At 45.0% G+C, this 20,688-nt stretch overlaps 1 protein-coding gene across 2 annotated transcripts in view; it reads left to right on the forward strand.

The window, feature by feature from the left end:
• LOC8043849 (dnaJ homolog subfamily C member 5) overlaps nt 1-20,688 on the forward strand; it is a 27,970-nt gene continuing 7,282 nt past the window's right edge. Inside the window, exons 1-5 of one of the 2 annotated variants that reach the window (XM_029981337.4) lie at nt 1-261; nt 867-948; nt 14,918-14,974; nt 15,771-15,923; nt 19,470-19,601. In XM_029981337.4, coding sequence (XP_029837197.1) covers nt 236-261; nt 867-948; nt 14,918-14,974; nt 15,771-15,923; nt 19,470-19,601 — 450 coding nt within the window. In that variant the 5' untranslated portion in view covers nt 1-235. The remainder of the gene's footprint in view (nt 262-866; nt 949-14,917; nt 14,975-15,770; nt 15,924-19,469; nt 19,602-20,688) is intronic. The other variant, XM_029981338.4, reaches the window with a different exon arrangement.

The raw sequence follows: 20,688 nt of genomic DNA on the forward strand, positions 1-20,688 counted from the left end.
ACTAATCTCACTAATCTCGGGTCGACACATTTCATCGAGGAGTACCGAACCGCTGCACTATATCTGCTACCGAGTGCTACAGCGCGGCTACACCAGTGTCGAGTCTCCGTCATATGTGTCTCGGAGCCGATGCTGAAATGCCCAGCAATCCGACAGTTTTAGGATAACTTTCTTTCGCCACGGTGTGGCTAGGTCGTAGTAGTTTCCCCGTTTTCACGTTTCAACCGCCTCCGCAATGGATTATCCGAGCAGGAAGCTGTCGTACGTATCAACTCTTGTGTTGCATTCGCCCTGATTATAAGCCTAACCGCTAAACTCCGTGTCATTTGACGCAACTCATGAACTCCGCCCATCTGGGCTACACTGGCTTGTCGGGATTATGTGTTTCTTACTCGTCGACTGAAATCCTAGACTGCAGTACTTTTTTGGTCACAGAATAGCCCGTCTTCCCGAAAAGCTGAGATACGGCAGCAAAGAGGCGGTACCTCGACATTGCGGTCTCTTGTCGCAACTAAAGTTGGTGCTTTGAACATGTATCCGCAACGCATTTAACGAATTATGAAAATAATATAAATCTACTGATAGGCGCTAAGAGTCTAGCAAGATGCTGTATTTCCCAGAACAGTCATAGTTGTAGTTCAATTCTTGTTTCTGAAACCCAGGGTTCGGTTCGAGGGGCTATCTTATCGCCCCCGTCTGAAACAAAACACTCACGTTTTTATCTCTGTATTTTCCTTCTTTCCATTAGAATCTTTCCCACTGGAGTTTATTGACGTTTATTTCCAAAACGGCTCTTGTTCTGTGGCATGGAGTAAAAAAAAAAAATGGTATTTTTCTTCCTTTTTTTTTATTGTTTCTCCCTACAGCACTTCCGGGGATTCGTTGTATGAAACGTTGGGACTTCCAAAGACCTCGACGCCAGAAGACATCAAGCGCACTTATCGAAGAGTGAGTAATCACCTTTTTTTGGTTCCTTTCTATGGTCTCGAACGCTACACACGGTCGATGAAGTTCGTTGTCGCACGAAATCCGTGCACAAAATGTCTACGCCGAAAAGTCGTATTTTTTTTAGGAAGAGAGGGGGGGGGTTGCGATGCTATCTGCTTTTGCAACTAGTGTAGATAGAGCTACACAAGCGTGCAAGCGCTTCTCACCTCCACCACCATATAGCTGCGTCCCACTAGAGCGACAAACAGCAACAAACGACAGCGACACACGACAATGAGCGACAAACGACAGCGACGCACGACAATGAGTGACAAGCGACACCGACAGACACCCTGTTTCTCTAGGTCCGCCGTCCCACCTGGCGGACACGGCGCAGAACACGAGGACAAGGAAACTTGTTCCCCAGTGGGACAGCAGTTGTCAGCAAACCACTTCAAAATACACTGACTGAGTCTCGGGACGCGGTTTTCGTGTTTTGCTCTGTGGAAGTAAAACGCGCCGACAAACATTATTGAATTGGTGACAATGTATTTCTTGATTAAAGCTTTTGCTTGTCTTCACTTGCCATTGGCGACTCTCTGAAAACAGTCATGACAATCACATCAAATTTTTTTTTAACTAGAATTCCCTAATCTTCTTTTTTTTTTTGGGGGGGGGGGGGGGGGGGTCGTTTGTTCAAGGCATTCTAGGTGAGCGCCACGAAATTGTATGTCGATTTCGAGGATGTTTATAACTTTATATCCAAATGATTGAGGGCAGGCGTTTTTTTCTGGGGACAATACTGCATCCCGATTATCACAAAACGTGATGACAAGTCTCTTGTCTGCCAGAATGGCTTGCCGGAACGTTGTGTCATACTTCGTGGTAAGCGGTCTTACTTTGGTCAGTCCTTGAACATCGGTGTATCCATCCTGATACAGGGGCATAGGCCTCGGCGTCTTGAAGCACCCCCTCGCGCACCAGGATTTTGTGAGCAAAACCAGCCACAGCAAATTCTCTTTTGCAACACAACCACTACGAGCAATTCAGGGGCGGGAACGGTCAGTGGCTGCCAAGGACTTTTTTGAAGGTCGATCAGCGGAGCGAGCCACTGGAGGAAGGGTAGAAGGGTGGAAAGAGAGGCAGCAGAGGGCACAAGTGGGCGAGGAGGATATGTTTGTCTCCGAGAGATGTTCTTTGATGGGTCTGCTTGCTGCGCAAGTCCAGCGACAGACAAGAACTTGTCTGTCGCCGATCGTTTGCCGGCGCATCACAGTGGGAGAACATTATTGACACGGAACTTTGTGGTGCCGCCGGACAAAAATCTGTGTTTGTCATTCTAGTGGCACGAGGCTATGACTGTTAATCTTCGAGGAGTACAGTGTGCCTGCCTTCTCCTTCAAGAGACCCCTTAAGTGATGTTTATGAGCTTCAGTCTTATCCTTTATGTAAACTGAACTTAAACTGGTATAGGACCCTCCTCTGAAGCAGCACGAAATGAGAGTGCAGCGGAAGCTACATGCCAGTTGAACTAGTCTTATGTCTGACCTTTGCCACGTGATCGTGCTCCCACCCATACCCACGCGTAGGAAGCAAGGTTAGGTGATGAAAAACATTATCTTTATTTCTCTCCAAATGGAGAGAAATAGAGTGAGTTTAAGTTTATATGTATACAAAAAAAAAAATTCATAAAAAATATATGTTTATTGGTCATTCAAGCATGCAGCTCGCACCACACTGTCAGCTTAATGATGCATAGTATAGATGGGAGTGCACATACTAGTGCTGAGATAGCAGTATTGTCAGGGTGAGGAGCCAACCCAAGAACTGGGTTTTTGGTCACTCTGATCGACAAGGCACATAGTGCTCTCGGCCAGTGCTGACCCCCAAGCTAGTGCTGGCTTATGGACTCAGTTAGAGTGTATGGATCGTACCAAGGTGACAGTAATATGCCGAAGGCTTCTTGTAGAAATTATGTTGTGGAATTAAGGTACCAGTTGCACATCGAAGAGCAGGAGGTGAATCTTCAGTATCTCGCTGGGGAGTGACAGATCCTTGCCCGGTCGGCATGCAAACCCCTGATTTGTCTTGGGTAACGATAGGTGAATAATTATGGCTGAAAACTTGTAATTAGATTGTGACCTCCGCCACTTAGCCAGTCTGGCAGAGGTAGGACTCCACAAGTCGCAAGGCTCAGGTCTGCATGATCATACTGGGCGGGCCCCATGGGCCCCCCCCTGTCTACGTACCTGGCTAGATGCCTTGAGGTCTATCCACTATTTTTGTCAATCTGCCAATAATAGCTCGTGCAAGAAGCAGACCCTTGTGCAAGAAGCAGACGAACTTGGCCTCCGGATATAATATATTTTTTATAGTAAAAATGGAAGTGATGCAGAAAACAACTAATATTTAGTATTATATAATTAGCTGGGCAAGCGAGAGAAATTAGGGCAGAAATGGGGAAATTTCAGGCATCTGCTAGGGAAATCTTGACTTTCGGTGTTAACAGCCCTGGCATAACACATGCTCCTCAAATTGACAACAGGAAGAGGCCTCTCGCGTTTCGTTGCCAAACGTCCTGCAAGCCTGCTAGTTTTCTTTTAGAGCGCAGCTCTTAAGCGCCCGTTTCCGGCTTGAATGGCGTTGTCGTAACCGCGCGGTGCGTTATAGGTAAATTTCCCCGCTAAATTTAGCGGAAAAGTTTCCCCGCTAAATCTAGCTGAAAACGTTTCCCCGCTAAATCTAGTGGAAAAATTTCCCTGCTAAGTTTAGCGGACAAATTTCCCCGCTAAATCTAATGGAAAAAATTACCCCACGAAATGTAGTGGAAAAATTTCCCCGCTAAATCTAGCGGAAAAAATTTCCCCTCTAAATCTAGCGGAAAAAATTTCCCCTCTAAATTTAGCGGAAAAATTTTCCTGCTAAATCTAGCGGAAAAGATTTCCCCGTTAAATCTAGCCGAGCAATTTCCCCGCTAGATCTAGCGGAAAAAGTTCCCCGCTATACTTCGTTTCACCTTATGTTGTACCGCAGCGAAGGCTAGAAGCACGAGCTCATAGCGTTGGCAGGTGCTCTTAAGTCACGAGAGCTTGTGCCGCCGAGATGTGCCCCAGAGCAAGGAGCTCGCGCTTGTACCCCTTTCCTGCGGTACATCATAAGGTGAAACAGAGTATAGATCTAGCAGAAAAATTTCCCCGCTAGATCTAGCAGAAAAATTTCCCTAAATGGGAGGCGAGCAGGAGAGGAGGAGGGGCATAACCTCCTCTCCGTACCTTCCCCTCCTCCTCCTCAAGAGCTGCGCTCTAATTCGGCGTTACAGGGCTTTCATTTTTTTTCCCCCCCTTTTTGTTGTTCGGAATTTCGGTTTCTGGATCCGAGTTTCGCGGCTTTCCAGTTCTAAGGTTGCGGACACGGGAAGCTCCACAGTCCTCGGCACTTCACCTCACCGACATGGAACCGGTAATTATTGACTCATTTTTCCTTTGTCTTTAATATTTAGTACATTGTATGTGTCTGTGTGCTCTTTAAGAAACGATTGGTGTAATCTGAGCTCTTTAAGATGCAGCCCACTAAAACTATCCTTCCTACTAGCAAAAAAAAAAACGGGGAGGTTTTATTTTATTTCTGTGTTATGAATAATTACTGAAAGGATTCAAGATATTGGATATTTTAAGTGGCACGTCCTATCTCCCTAGAGTTCCCCGAGAAAAGTGCTTAGGGATTAAGAGCTTCTAAGTTAACAAAAACCAGCAGAAAAGGCAAACGGATAGAAAGAAAACATCACAGCGCTGTACCAGAGCTGGGCACAGTACTTTAAAAAAGTGCCTTTGATACCGATACCCAGTACCCTCAAAAATTGTATTTCCTATACAAGATACAGAGCCAAAATTGAATTCAGACAGATACTCAATACTGCATCATTGATACATCACTGAAATTGCCAATATGATAAAGCTGGTAATATGATTAGCCAAGTTACGAAATTTATCCGTGGTTTCTTGAATATTTAGTGTATTTAAAACAGCTGACCGTTTTTGAAAGGGCTTCAACGAATCCGGCCATACAAGTTTCTTTAGGCTCCAGTGCCAGCGCAGCTGGTTTTGTTAGAACTTTAGCATTGGACTCCAGCTATGGTGACATTTAAACAATCACTTTTATAAGCAGTATAGCAAATTCTTTTTAAGCTAATGTTCTTCATGCGAAGGCAAGATTCGCAGTCCACACCAGCAAGTCTGCTGGTGTGGCCTGCAAATGCCAAAGAATGTAGAAAGAAGAGTGGTCATAACAGGCCCTGCGCTACATCTTAAGATTTCTGGGGTCAAAGACAAATTTGGGCATTCACCCTCGAGAATGAAGACCTTGGTTATCAGCAGCTCAAAAACATGGGTGTTCGTGAAGGCGGCAGAAGACAAAAACACGAGCCTGAACACAACCTCTGATGGAGTGAAATCATCGAAAGGTTATGTCGCCCTATCACTCTGGTTTTATTTTATTTATTTCTCTATTTTATTTTATTTATCTCGGAAGCCCTAAGGGCCCAAGTGGCATTGCATAGGGTGTGTGGCTGTAAAATCAGTCAAACAAGAAATCCAACACAAAATAATACCTTCAAAAACTGTCAAAAACACAATGAACCAATCATAGAACATAATCAGAAACAAAAGTCAGCTGAAAAGAGGGATATCTTGATACATTCAATGATACGGAAAACACACTACAAACTACTAAAACAACAATTAAAAAACAAAAATTTGTGCGAAGCCCTGTGCCAACCCCAGATGTAGCATCAGTTGAGCGAAATAAGATTGTCGCAACTTTTAATTACTCTGTCGGTAGTATATTACCTGTTTGGGGTCGTTTCACGGCCTACTCTGTACGTGACAGGCTACTTGGTATACCCACGAAGCCCATCACATCTGCGTGGGTAAATCTTTTTTGGTCACTTCGGCATCCACAAAAAGAACTCTTGTCCCGTACATCGTAGCAGCCTGGCGTACAGGACAACTCGAACTGGCATTCAGCCTATTTTGTTGCTCATGCGAGAGAGAGCCATGCTTTATTTAAGCTCACCGCAGCATAGTCGCCGGTCTGGGAGGCATCGGCGAGTTGGGCAACATCTCTGTACTTGGAGTTGGCGACATCAAAGGCACTTTTTTTTACTCGGTGTTTGAGTACGCACTCTTCCTGTTATATCTTAAATTTGAGTAGCAATGGACCCCCCACTCTTACCCGATTAGGCTTAGCTCGAAGTGCATAAGCAAAAGCGATTCCTTGATACACGTAAAGCATGCAAATGTATGTTCCAACTTCGAACAACATCCGCTAGCCTCAAGAAGATGCGTTTAGTGTATGTGTTTTGTATCATTAAACATTTAATGATGATGATCATCATTACCATGTTGCAAGCAAGGCATCTGGCTGCCTCCATGTCTTTGCTTGTCTAGGCGAGCATGTGCAATAGCAAGCCGGCCGAAGTTGCAGTCTTGCGCTCGGTGTACATACTCTTATGCTTGGGGCTCCAGTCGGGACATCATGCAAAAAACACTGCGACACTCCTTTGGTCATGAAACATGCTCGTAGCTTTGTTCTATTGCAGCGCATGATTAGAGACAGAAAGAATGTACAGGGTCTGCTTACCGTCTCGATTTCTATATTAGTCTTTTTCTCGGACTCGTCTTGTGCTCCCGAGAACGTGTATAATATAATAAGGTTACACATATGTTCCTCATGTACACCTTTTCCCCCCATTGTTTCTGTCATGCTTGATAGCAGAGTAGTGCAGACGGCCCTTGTCTGCGTTGTTTATTTAGATTAGTTGCGGTGAAGATGACTGGGCCATTGTCGTACAGCATTCCTCTCAGTATCTTCTTCCTGTATTGCTTGCCGTAGTACTATAGGTATGCAAATCAATATTCTAGAATAATGGCACATACTCTGCTTTACCTGTAGTTCAAATGCAAAATCGTTGATATTGCTGTATCAGTGTATTAGCTCAGATTATGCAACTTGAGACCATGTGGAGCTGGGCATACATTGGGTTTTAATTGCAAGTGTTGGCCTAGAATTGTGACTAAAGTCATGACATGTACATTAAGTGCTGACACAACAATTCATACCGGCGGACCGTTCATTGACATTGCTGCAGAGGCAATATCAAAATTAAACCCATGTTGTACACATCTTATTGGTGCAGTCTCTTATATCCTTACGAGACCCAATGCATGGCATAGTATTTTTCTGTCACTGTTGCGCTTAGCTGTTCTACATCCGAAGCAACTTCCTATTATTTTGAACCCTTCGTAAGCAGTCAACAGCGCCATAAACAATGTCACTGGCATGTGTAAGTGATGAGAATTATTAATTTGCTTGTTCACAATCTCCAAGCCTTGTCAGCGATTGTGCCATGAAAGCGTTTGCATTCTCGGTAATATTGTGTAAGACCTGAGACAGTTGAGGAGAAAATAAAATTTCTTTTTCGGGCCGAAAAAAAAAAAAATGAACAGCAGATTTTGGGGGGGGGGGGATGTGTCAGTTTATTTGAGACAACCCTCTACCCGTCCTTCCTTAATTCAACTGGAAATTTTTTCCTCGCCACAATTTTGGGTTTTGCACAATGTAACTAACTGCCGCCAGCTCTCCTGCGCACTCGCCGCCTTTTCGAATTCTCGTCCTCGTTTCCCAACTGTCGTTCAAGACCGCCCATTGTTTCCAGAGTCCCTTCCGGTGGACGTTCAGCAAGCAGAAGGCTCTGCTGGAGTTCTTCAGGAACCACGAGAGCATGTACAACCCTCAGCACGTGGACTACCGCAACAGGGAACTCAGGAACAGGCTGCTCCAGCAGTTGAAAGACATGATTGGATGCGAGCGTAAGTACTGCTGCTGCGTGTCGTTTAGATTCTCGTGCGATGCAAAGTTGGGCGATCATAAGGCTGGTTTGTGTAGTGTTGCGTTTGAGCGCAATCGAGTGCATTGTGCCCGCTTTGTGTGTAAATTTGATTTCGCAAACACTGAAAATCCTTCAGTCTTGTATTACGTAGATTGGAAATGTTCCAGTGCTACCTGATAGGTTACACTTGTGTGCTCTCTTTTCGCAAGTGGTTACAAGCAGACGGAACATACTCTGTCGCGCTGGAGCCACAAAGCCTGTCGAGTCTTCACCTTGACGAGGAAGTTCAGATCATGTTGATTGTGTCCTTGAAGTGCTAGACATTTTGTTTCAGAACCGTCCTTTGATGTAGGAGAATTTAGTCGTTTGTTTCTTTTGCGATAGGCTAGTTGCCATGATGAGAAAAGAAGTGAAACCAATGCTATTTCTTTAGTTTATTTTTGTCTATTGATAGTCTGAATTCCCATGGGTGACTCTTGCCATGCTGCATGGCGCACATCAAGCTTTCGTTCTGCAACGAAGGTGCTTGTTTTTGGCTCCAGTTGCTTTTTGTTGCTGGGTGCCTTGCCGTAGAATACCGCACATCCCGCCATTTGCACACTAGGCGCCCATTCCCAAATTTCTGAGTTCTTAGAAAATACGCCCGGTACATCGATATGTAAAATTGATCACTGGACAAGTGCCCATCCCCCATTTTTTTGCGATTATCTCTAATTTTTGAGTGGGCGCTTGCCCGGCATTTTACGGTATATCGTCCCCCGTTGAGCAATTTGGCCAGTGTACAGTGACTGCTGGCCAGTGGTAGTCATGCTGCACTGATTACGTGCTGGTATGTTGGTATGATGACAGTCTGTTGTGCCAACGGACAGCCTTTGATTTTTGCAAAAGTTTTCTTCAGCTGTTGCGCGTGCCACGAGTCTTCTGCTGGTCTATTTAGGGGAAAAATTGTTCCTTTTCTGAATACTAAAAAAAATATGCTGGGTTGCATATTGAGCTTGCCAAGAAAGTGGAAAACACCAGTTCTAGAAAAAAAACTTGAATTTTCTTCTAGATTGAATGAGCAGCTGACGGCCTTTGGGCGTCTTTCGTTTTTGTGTTTGAACAAAGTAGACTTCTTTTATAAACAATGTTCATGCATTTGCTCTTGCTTTTTTTTTTTCACCAAGCATGGCGATTTGTTTATTGCGATTTACAGAAGTAAAGCTGCAAATGGCTAAGCACCTACACGGCTTGTGTTAAAAATGCAATTTGTGTAGTCTGGGGAAACGTAATAAAGTCCAAGCGAGCACATGGCTTCGAAAGCTCCCAGCTTTTTCTTGGAAGAGAAAGCTGAGCTATGACGAAGCTATAATGCGCACAAGCGTCATTTCAGCAGCCATTACATTTTTTTTCTCGCCCTGTCAGACCTCCAAGTGTTGCCGACTCGATGCTGATTTCGGCACTGACTTCAGATAAAGTTTGTTGCATTCTTAAATTGCCAAAGGGCAAGAACTATCGTGGCTCATCCAATTAGGTCATCCTATTATCTCTCGACCTTGTCAACAAACACCAAAAAGAGTTATCAAACTTGGCAGTCCAATGGATTGAGTTGCCCTCTCTTGCCTTTTGTAGCATAATGCCGCATGCTTGACCTAATATGAGGGCATATATCAGCATTAACTCAACAACATTTCAGCAGTCGGGTGGAAAGAAATGACAAGAATCAAACAGCCGCTGAAGTGACTCATGTGTACCATAGCTGTCAGCTTCCCTCTCTTGGTTAACCCTGGGTGCTTTTGAAGTCAGGCGCTCGCTTGGCCCTTTTCATATTTTTCCCGATTGTTCACGGATTCTGACCATTTGAACACTAATGCCCAGCATCATCACGAACTGCCTTCCTTGAAGCAGATTAAGATGGAAAGTTAAGCTAGTTGGCTGTACCATTCTTGAAGGAAAACCCCTTAAGACTTCTGTCCCTGTCTTTAGGCACTTTAGTTAAGAATTGCAACAGATATTCACTGCATAATGTGTGGGGAGGTATAGGTGCCTACACAAATTCTTCGTAGAGAGGTCGACATACGTGCAGAAAGACTCAAGTCTCGAAGCATGAATGCGCCCCGTTCCTCTTGCTGTGCTTGACTCATTTCCACTTGCCTCCGCAGCCTCCGAAGCGAAAAGCAAGTTTCACAGCCTCCGCACTTACTTCACCAAGGAACTGAACAAGGTCAGGCACTCCAAGCTGCCGGGGAACGGGCCAGTCTACTCCTCCAGGTGGGAGCTCTTCCACGACATGCTGTTCATCAAAGACGCCTACCAGCCGAGACCGATCTATCCGTCCAGCTTCAAGCTGAGCGGCGCCTCGCCAAGCAACGCAGACGCCGCGCCGATGAACGCTGACGCCGCGCCGACTGACGTTGTATTCAACAATCATGAGCTCGAAATTGCCGGTGCAGACGTTGAAGTCGACACGACTGCCGTTGAACCGGCGCCGCAGTCTCCTTCAGGAGAGGTTGGAAACAGCGGCCTTCGCATTAAGATTCAGAGCCCACGGACTTTGAAGGTCGCGCAGAGAAAGCGGAAGAGGGACCCGGACTGTTGGAGCAACGGTTCCACCGACATTCCGGTCGGCGCCCATGAGGCCGCTTCGGCGCTACGGAACGAGGAAGTGAAAGACGAGGATTTTTATTTCGCAGCTATGATGGCGAAAGAGATGAAGCACCTACGGCCGCTTGACAAGGACATTCTCAAGTTGCGGATGATGGAGATGATCTTTGAGGCCAAGCACAACGTAGTGTTGGAGAAGTGCGAACGGGTGGTGCAGTTGACGGAATGATGAATTGGGAGGTAAATTAAGGTTTCACTGTTTTGGGGTCTCGATTTTTTTGTTAATTAGGTTGTAAGTTAGGTTAGTCAATTGCCTCCATAAAGGTGGGGTAGAATTTGTTTTATCTCAATGTGCACAAGCATTTCCTATATAAGGAGTTGTGGTCCTTTGGAAAGATGATGATTCAAAGATTTGTTTACATCAGAGCCTTAGTAATTACTGCCAAAAAAAAATTTTGATTGCAATTTGGAATGGCTGGAGAGAGATGTGCCTTCAGTGAAGATATGGAAGCAATCAAGTTTGACAGTGCGAACTGTCTGAATTTAATCATTCGTTTGAAATTGATGTGTGTGGCTATTCTTTGCAATTGGGCGAAAGATCTCTCCTCTGAGGAAACTTGTTCTCATCCTGCTCCCAGTGCCATTCAGATGCATAGAGGAAAGCACAAGTCTTCATCATTGGAGCTTGTTTTCTCTTTGCTCTTGTCGTCTAATACTGTCGTGGAAAATTAAACGGCTACAAGTGCTCCTATTTACTTTGATATGAAGTGAGTATACAGAACATTTTGCACTGTGCCGCACAAACTAAAATCTGCTATTCGGAAGTTTGTCGGGTGAAATGAAAATCTCCATCTGCGGTGTTAAGACTCGTTGTTTGGTGCTTTTGATGGTCGCACACTCGATATAATTCTTATTTTTGGGAGACTACAGTTTCTGCTGGAATTGTTGCACGACTCTGGTTAATTTTTTTATTTGTTTTTACTTTTGTGGGTTCAGCTTCGTCTAAACTTGTATTGTCTTCCAACTCTGACCGTGCTTCTTGGATTAAGGGTGTGACGAGGTTCAGCTGAAAAATGTTGAACTCTAGTTTTGGTGAAATATGTCAATTAGATTAAACTTCAACAGTGTTTTTGCATGGCACAATTTCAAACCATCTTTGGCCTTATCATTGAATTGGCATATTGAGAAGAGTTCTTTTTCTTGCATCATGTCGTGTATTTAAATCTCATTTTCAGCATATGCGTAGGTTATGGTATGGTGCGTCGCTATGAATGCAACTGTTTTACTACCATCTGTCATTCCCCACATTGTTTGCAGCATTAAAGAAATGCCTAAATATATTAAATGTCCTCTTTTTTTGTGTGTGTGTGTGTGCGTGCGTGTGTGTGTGCGTGCGTGCGCGCGCAACTGGCCTGAATGGAGCATTTTGAGATGCTGGTGCTTCCCGAGTGTCACATGTTAGTGCTATATCATTCTTGCCATTGAAAAGTTGCTTAGGTGCATCGAGTGCAAACCTTGACCAAAGATTTTGGAAGGGCAAAGACTACAAAGATTGTTGTATGCTAGCTATAGCCATGACTTGAAGATAGGTTATCTATGAAATGTGGCTAGTGCAAACTTGAGAGTTCTTACTCATCTCAGCTATGCCTAGAAACTGATTGTGTTGCTGATAACATAGCTGTCAAGCTCCATATTGACTGAACCTTAACTGTCAAGCTCAACATTGACCCAGGTTTGCAAACAAACTAGTGTCGAATGGGGCTAGTGTCAAATCCACCCTTGCCTAACGTTTCTTTCCAGCCACTTCCAAGACAATCTTAGATTGTGCCAGTTGTGGCGGGGAAAAACTGGATCGAGTGTAAATTGTTTTTTAATTGGCTATAGTTTATAAGCTGACAGGACCGACAACAATGTCGCAAGACATTGACATTTTCAGACAGATTCCAGACTTTCACAGACATTTCAGACTTTCCTAGACACAAGAAAATGTGTCTTGTGTCTGGGATAACTTGTTTTAGGGTCTGTTTCTGCTGCTACTAAAACTGAGCACTCACAAAAAGATTTTATCAGGCAGGTATGCATTTTTACAAAAAATTGCACAAGATTCACTAATAGTCATGGTACTAAGACACTCGGTTGGGAAACTCGCCCTTGAAACCCGCACCGCTTGCATGACCGAACCAAGATCCGATTACAGCGCTGCCCTTTTAGCAGCGAGTCAAGACGTAGAAGTTGCATTATATAGCTACTTCGAGACGGCACTGCGAGATGGCGCCACCAACCCTTGCACGACTCGACTGAACCGGCACATGCAGCTGTGCAGTTCCCGGGGAGGCCGCCATTGGAAAAATGGTGGCATTGCGATCGCGTCTAGTTTGGTTCTTCCTAGACATTATTAGAGACGTTACTAGTGTTCTTCAATCTATGTACAAGTATTTACACGAGATGTGCTCTTGGTACAGACCGGGCATCGGCAGCTAGTTGGGGCAGGCCATCAGTTCCATGATTGCTCGCGTGTTGTTCTCGAGGCTGTCTGTGGGTTGTCGTCGTCGTCAGTGCGACACCAGACGCACATGCGGGAACCAGCAGTTCTCGAGCGTGGATCAGAGACACTTTTTCAAAGCAGGCTCCTATGGTGGTTTTCCAGCTGAGTTGTTCTAGTATTATTGCTGACAACTTGCCTAATTCAAGCGTGTTAAATGTGATTGCTTTACAAAAGCTTTCCCCTCCTCATTTTTTGTATCTGTACCCACCCATTTTTTTTTTTCTTTTTGTCCTCTTCATGGTTTTTGTTACAAATGGAAGCAGACTTCTGCAAATAGCTGGCCAAGTAAATATATAGTGTTTTGTTTTCTAGCTTCGACCAAAAAATGACAAAAAGAAAACAATAAATTGTGTTTCGATCAATCTGCTATTTTACTGCGAAACACCAAACCGAGATATGAGATGTGCTTGTAGTTTTAATATAAGCCACTTTTGGGCCTTTTCTGCATCACGCACTGGAAAAACAGCTTTCGTAAGAGGGCAGTTCTGCCACAAATATTGAACTCGGACCGACCTCTCGGTTTTATTTGGTTAGTTACCATGCTTGTGCCATTCTGCTCATTGCCTCTCCAGGGCCTTGTGTCAATTTTCCCATTCTTCATCAATCACTTTTTCTACCGCATTTTGATGGCCATACACACAACAGGTCACATGTTGCAGCATTTTGTGCACGTGTGGATAGATGCATCGCCGAAATATCTCGATGATGCCGCAACATGATCTCGTTTCGCAAAGTGGTTGAACAGAAAGCGTTCTGTTGTTATGAGTACAAAAATCTCGGCATATAAAGTCCTAAAAAATATTGAACCTGGGAGGGAACCATAGCTGTGGAAAGCCTCTCGAGAGTGTCCGAAAAATACTCTGGTGAATGCTAAGGCTCCAGTTTCAGCATCTCCCAAATCTGTCCGCATCTAGAGGTAGACATGGGTCGTTTGCAATATAAGCAGGAGGCTCAGATGTGCAGCTGCATCGGGCATGTACATTTCTGAAGTGGTGTTCGTAGTCTGTGCTTGGGTGGCACATGGCAGTGGAACATTCATTCATTCATTTGCTTTGTTTTGTTTCAGTGCCACACAAACAGCTATACGCCTTCTTAGTGGTGCACGTCTAAATAAAAAGAATTTGCATCTCAAGAACAAACGTTGACATTTTGGAACGAAAGGAAGACATCAATGCACTTTCTAAATGTTTGTTCGCATCCAAAAATATCAATACCAAGTTCATCTAAGTTGGATTCGAATTTGTTAAAAACCAGTTGCAGTCGGGTAATAGGGTCAGCGTTGTGTAAAATGGAGGGATAGAACAATAAGCATGTGCGAATAGACCGTTGAGGAACTGGCAAATATACACTGTTCAGTAACTCTGTGCAGTCAACAATACCATTAACAACTTTATGCAAGAACATGGAATCACGCGTCATTCGCCTATTACACAAGGAGTGTAGGCCAATTTGTTTACATATTCTCTCATAGTCATAAAATACCTTGAACTGCAAGTAACGATCATAAAAGACACATACGTATAAATTTTCTTTGCACTCGCTCAATACTAGATGAGTTAGATTCTCCAATGCTGTTCCATACTACTGAAGAAAGCTCATGGCGGCTTAGCACAAGAGAGCGAAATAACATTAAAAATGTTATGTAGCTGTAGCTGTCCTATTCGTAGGACATGTAGCTGTCCTATTTGTTAAACAATAGCTGGTTTTGTCTGTGGTTTGTTGACAGCCGGAAGACAACTCTTAGACTCCCAGAAGTCTAAGGAGTTCCGCTGTGGCTCAATTACTTACCCATGCGATGATCTGTAACTCGGTCAGTAGCGACTGCATGGTGTGCACATTTATCAGTAAACTTATACGTGCCTCTTCCCCCCCTCCCTTCGTTTTCTTCATCAAAGAAAAAGTAGCTTGGTAGGTAGAACCTGAGTACTTGTGCGTTCAATGTCGACAACCTGGATTCCTCCGCTTTCTTTTTTCAGCTAGCTCTCAAGTACCACCCAGACAAGAACCCAGACAATCCTGAAGCAGCTGAAAAGGTGGGTTTTCCTTGCATGTTGGCTTTTTCGATGCGTGTGTTACTTGTACAAAATGCTGCCCCAGTACCACTGCAGATGAACCATTCAGGCATCCGCAGATCGTTACGTAGATGCAAGCCTTTAAATTTTGGACGGAATGATGTGTTTTGCAGATTGTTCGGTCCTTGTCGTCCTGAAAAATGGCAAAAACATTTCTCGGGCGAGTAAGCCTGTTTTGCGTTTGGGTCAGAAGCTGCAACTGTGACTGCAGCAGGAGATGAATAGAATAAGGATGCAAAACCGACATTTACAGTTAACAGACAAAGGAGATTTGTGCCGTTCGAACTCTGACAAGGATCGGAACATCGCTGCCATTTAAGTACTTAAACCTTCAAAATGAAGTGCGTAGAAACTTCTTATAAAGCAGATTTCAGACTATACAGATTCTTCCTATTTTGTTTTTATTCTTCGGATGGTTTGCATAAAATGGGCCTCTTTTAGTGCCACGTGAGAGCACATGCCGCACCGCTAGACTAGCCTAGAGCCACACTTAACAGTGTCAGCACTCCATTCTCCGATTTTCACATGGGCACCTCCATTCTGGTGCTAGCGCAGAGCAGGTGCAATCGGTAATCGTTACAATTAGAAATTGTGGCTTCCCGAGTTTTCAATGCGGTGCCGGAAAGCTGGGACAATATCGACAATATCGTAAGGTGAAAGGGAGTATATAGCTGGCTTGTGCTCGTGCCTTTGCACAGAGACTAATCCATGGTCTTTTTCTTCTTTTTTTTTTCCTTTTCTGCTTGGATGTGTTTAGTTCAAGGACATCAACAGGGCGCACTCCATCCTCACGGACATGACAAAGCGCAACATCTACGACAACTACGGCTCCCTGGGTCTCTACGTGGCGGAGCAGTTTGGCGAAGAGAACGTGAACACATACTTTGTCCTCACCAGCGGCTGGTGCAAGGTACGCTCGTTACAACGGTCTGGGGGGAGGACGTTGAGTAGTAGGGGTTTTGACGGGCCTTTGAAAAGCCTCGAATACAAAATCGCCGCTTTTCTCGAAAACCTGAAAACACTGTTTGCTTTGTTTGCAACTTCATTGAAGAGCCACAGTCCTTGTGTTATAGTAGTCTGGAAACGTAACCGGGTGTCATCACTGTTGATTAGAGTCCTCGTGCCAGCAGGTCAGCTCGGCTGCCCACGTGTAATGCAGTCAGAATGCGTGCTCTGGTGCGCTTGTGACCGGCTCTATTTAGAAGTCATCTCTGGGAGCCAGAAATTGACAATGTGCATCATTGATTGTGCATCGTTGACACACTTGCGTTTGATACTATCGCGTTTTTGCGATCTCTTGCAACGAGACAGCACTAAGGAGCCTAGATAGAAAGAGGGTCTATCTCGAACTGTGGGGAGTATCTGCAATAGACTACTTCCATAAAGCCCTGCATGCCACACGGCGCGCGTTGCACTCTGGGAACTAGTTGGCCTGGGAGGAGGGTGGCATGGTTTCGGTTTCAATCTACACGTCGACAAGAGGTTATACACGGAGCGTGGACTATTAACAACCGTTATCTCATGTTTTCTGGTCCCGAGAGCGGCATTTGTGATCTCTAAACTAACCTAAATGGCCAGACTTCGAAGGTTTAGTGCAAGCCTCATACACATAGCTTGTCTTAACACATGCTTGTTGTAATTTTGTACTTGAGCCTTCTTGTTAGCATTCCAATCGAGGTATGTGGACGAGCGAGTGCTGGGAGTCTCGACGCTGCGAAGCTCGGGGATCTTGCTTGTGAATGAATCAACAAGCTGTAGCAACCAATAAGTATGCGTACATTGAGCTCGCGCCTTTACATTAGTATTGTTGATCAGGAAGTTTCTTGGTTTCGTGCGCCGCGCCCATAGACGAAATATTACTTTTTGCAATCACTGTTTTTCTTAATATGCCTGAGTATGCGAGGTAAAACTCGGAGGTGCCATTGAAAAGCTCAATTTTAACACACTTCTTATCTCTTATCTGTACTGACCCGCAGCACTGCACGAAGTGAAGACCCCACCCGCTTGCATTCCACTAATATTGAACATTGCGTATGCGCATAAAGTTATCCTGCAATCATATAGGCAAATTCGCACATACAGACCATTTTAAGAAAGCAAAAAGTCGAGCATTTGTGTAAAGAATGCCGCACTGTTCGCCAGAAGTGCGCCGGACGGGCATGATCCCCTATGCGGTGCGCCAAACGAACGAATTCAAAGCGCGTTTGACGGTTGCTAATGACCATAATATTTGTTATGTGTTTGCTTGCTTTCTGACTGAGTATGCCGAGATAATTTCAGACACACCGTTCAGGCACAGATCTTGGGCGTCAGTAAAAGCTGCTCGTCCAAAAAGGCTTAGCGAGGAGTAGGGGACGCTTGTTAGGGCTTCCGTCGTAGCTAGCCGATCTCGGCGTTTGCGAAAAGTTAATCTTCTATCTGCATAAAATTTGAGTGGGAGATATATGATGACACAAGGAAGACATCCTAGTAACTTTTGTGCAGTGGTGAGGTCGAATTTATTGCGTTTCCTTAAAAGTTCATGCGTAAAGACTGGGCTCAACTTTGACACCCTGTGAGGATGCAGCTTGCTTTTCGCCCAATGAAGTAACAAGAGGCGGACATTTGGGAAACAAAATACGTGTAAGGCTCTAGATGAACAAATTTCAGTTCTAGTTCACTGGTACTAGACGGGATTATTGAAATTGAGCTCAAACATGCACTCGTGGGGTGAGGTGACTAAGCCACGACTTATTACGTTTGCATACGCACGCACAGTATCCGGTGTTTCGGGAACCAAGGAAAGTGCTCCAGTCTTTGTTTTGTATGGCTCGAGAATGGGTGTATTGTACGTTCGTGAAAAGTCCGAAAACGCAAGCAGCGCATTCGGTCGCGGCGTGATAGCATGAGATGAAGCTGCTCAGTCGAAACCGAAACTAAGTGGCCAACTAGTTCCCAGAGTGCACTGCGTGGTATTTCGCCGCGATGGGGCGCGTCGGTTTTGGAAGAAGTCCATTCAGTGGCGGATGCCTCCTGCCGAAAGTGGTTGCAGCTGTGCATGTGCTGCGTGGCAAGGAGGAAAGCAGTTTGGAGACAATCGACGCTTTCAGCACCTCCTCGCAGGTCGTGTTGGAAACGTGGCCCGTAAAGGATGTGACTTCGATCAAACAGTTGGAAACTCTGTAGTGCAGGCTCTCTAGAGAACACACTACAGTGAAACCAGTTTGGACGAACCCACGTACATCGAATTATTGTCGATATCGAACTCGCGGAAAATTTAAATAAAAATGCATGTAAAATGTACTTTTTAAAACGAACAACATGCTCGCTATATCGAACATTTTCTCCCTGCAAAGGCTTTAAAAAATGAGCAGAAAATCATCTTCCAGCCTGTCCTCCCCTCTCCCCCTCAAAAAAAAAAAAAGGAAAGAAAAAGTTGCCAACAAAATTGAGTGAGGAGAAGCCATTCAGAATGGGAGAAAGCTAAAAATACACTCTCCATGCACGCACAGAAAAATAAAACTTTGCATCCCAAAACTGTTGCCCACAACAGAAGCAATTCAAAGAGGGAAATAAGATTAAAAAAAAAAAAATCTTATCAGCACGTAGGTACAAGGCGGAAGCGAAGAGCTGAGAAAAAAAGAGATGCTCTCGCCTTACAACACACGCAACGTGGAAGTTCATTATAAATGATTTTTACTATATCGAATTACTTGCTATATTGAACGGATCGTAGCGTTTCCTGCTGTTCGTTATAAACGGGTTTGACTGTAGTACGCTGGTGGCATCTATGAGGCAACACTGGAACTGCATTTCACTAGAGCAAGGGTAGCCAGACTGCGGCTCTTCGTGGATCAAAGTGCGGTTCGCAGCCCCTTGGCAAGTGTACCCCTCCCTTCCCTGCAGGCGGAAGGAGCGAGGGAATAAAAAAACGGCTTGTGTTCTGACAGCCTTGTCCCTTAATACCTACATCAGACGAGACTCGTTTCACGAACAGGGACGCGCAACAATAGAACATAATGAGCAATCGCTTTACGGGTGGGATTCGGTGTGGCTACCAGCTGAAATACGGTGAAAACAAATTAAACAGTCTCGCCCCGTTTTTATTGCAACTTTTCACTTAAAATTATCCCTTCTTACGGCTCTTTACATATGCCTGTCTGGCCACCCCTGCACTAGAGTGGAGGTTTCGCAGTATCGCGAGATCAGACATACGTACCATCTACGAGAAATGGTCGTCTATAACATTTTTTGACAGTTTTTCGAGTGAAAAATGATGCACAAGAAATCTAGGGTACATACGGAAACTGAAAGTGTTCCACAGCTACCCGATAGAGGATGCAGGTGTGTTGAGAGGTCTTGAGGCACAATAACTTAAGCAGTATTGAGTGTGTGAACCAGCCTTTACATGCGGGTCCTGTCGAGTGAGAGTGCATGGGTGCTCATGTGCCGCATTTTCCTCCCCCTCCCCGTACAGGCGCTGTTTATCTTCTGTGGAGTGATCACCGGGTGTTACCTGTGCTGCTGCTTTTGCTGCTGCTGCAACTTCTGCTGCGGCAAATGCAAGCCCAAGCCCCCAGAGGAAGCTGGCGACTATGCCAACCTGCACGTGAGTGCTCCCCTTGACGACTTGAGTCCCAACCGAAATTTGGATTTTGCAAAAAGGCCTCGGGAGTAATGTAAAGGACATTAAGAACCCCAAAACATAGCTCGTACATCGATATCTCCAGCGGATGGCCGTAATTTTGGAAAAGAAGCTGCGATAAAGCGAAGACTTCGTCGCAATCCTTCTGGAATAGTCGAGAATGAGGGTAAGCGGCCTCGCTTCTCTTCTCGCTTCGGTTCTCCAGCTCGAAAAGACAGAAGAGGAGAGGGAATGAGAATCGTGACGTCGAATGTCTCATGGGCCGTGTTCAATCGCGTGCTTCTTTTCCAAAAAACGGCCATCCGTTGGAGATGTTGCTGTATGAGTGATGTTTTTGGGTTTTACAGCGTCCCACGTATCGCTCCAGCCTTGTTTTGTGAGCTCCAAATTTTGGTTCAGTATCCCTTTAAAAACTTGCAGTGGTGGTCTAAGCTGTGGAGTTCTGGTGAACTCGTTGCGCAACGTTTCTATCTGCATAGTTGTTCGCCAACGTCTTGAAGGTCCTTTCCCTTTCTGCCTCTTGCTAGTTCCCCCTGCTTGTTTCCCTGGGTTGCCCTGGGACGCGGTGTCAGATACTCTTTTCGTGAGGACGCGCGGCACGGCGAATGCTGCGACACGATCGACGAAATAGCTTTATTGGTACGCGCCCAAGTAGTCCGCGCCTACAGCGTCTCCGCCAGCCAAACGTTGCAACTGAGAAAGAAAGAAAAAAAGTCATCGCCATGGCACTCAGGCGCACATGCTTTCCACTTGGCACGTCTGCTTTGACCGCGACAGACGTTGGCTTCAACATACGCGTCATAGATCTCTCTGCTTTAACGTGTTCGTAAAATTGTCCTTGCCACCATTGAGGCACGAAACTGGGGTCAATGACGGAGATGTGTTTAAAGGAGTGGTGCAACGATATTCAATTAGAATGTTTTTCACTTTACGCGAGCTTACTGGCACTAGTGGGACTCAAGGATACTCGCACGCAACGCCACTGGCCAAGAAACTTTTTTGTTGCGGTGTAATTTCAAGGACAAAAGTGAGCGTTTTCATTCAATCTCTC

The sequence above is a fragment of the Ixodes scapularis genome, unplaced genomic scaffold (genome assembly GCF_016920785.2).
Source record: "Ixodes scapularis isolate PalLabHiFi unplaced genomic scaffold, ASM1692078v2 PGA_scaffold12__126_contigs__length_90152505, whole genome shotgun sequence".
In the NCBI taxonomy this organism is placed as follows: domain Eukaryota; kingdom Metazoa; phylum Arthropoda; class Arachnida; order Ixodida; family Ixodidae; genus Ixodes; species Ixodes scapularis.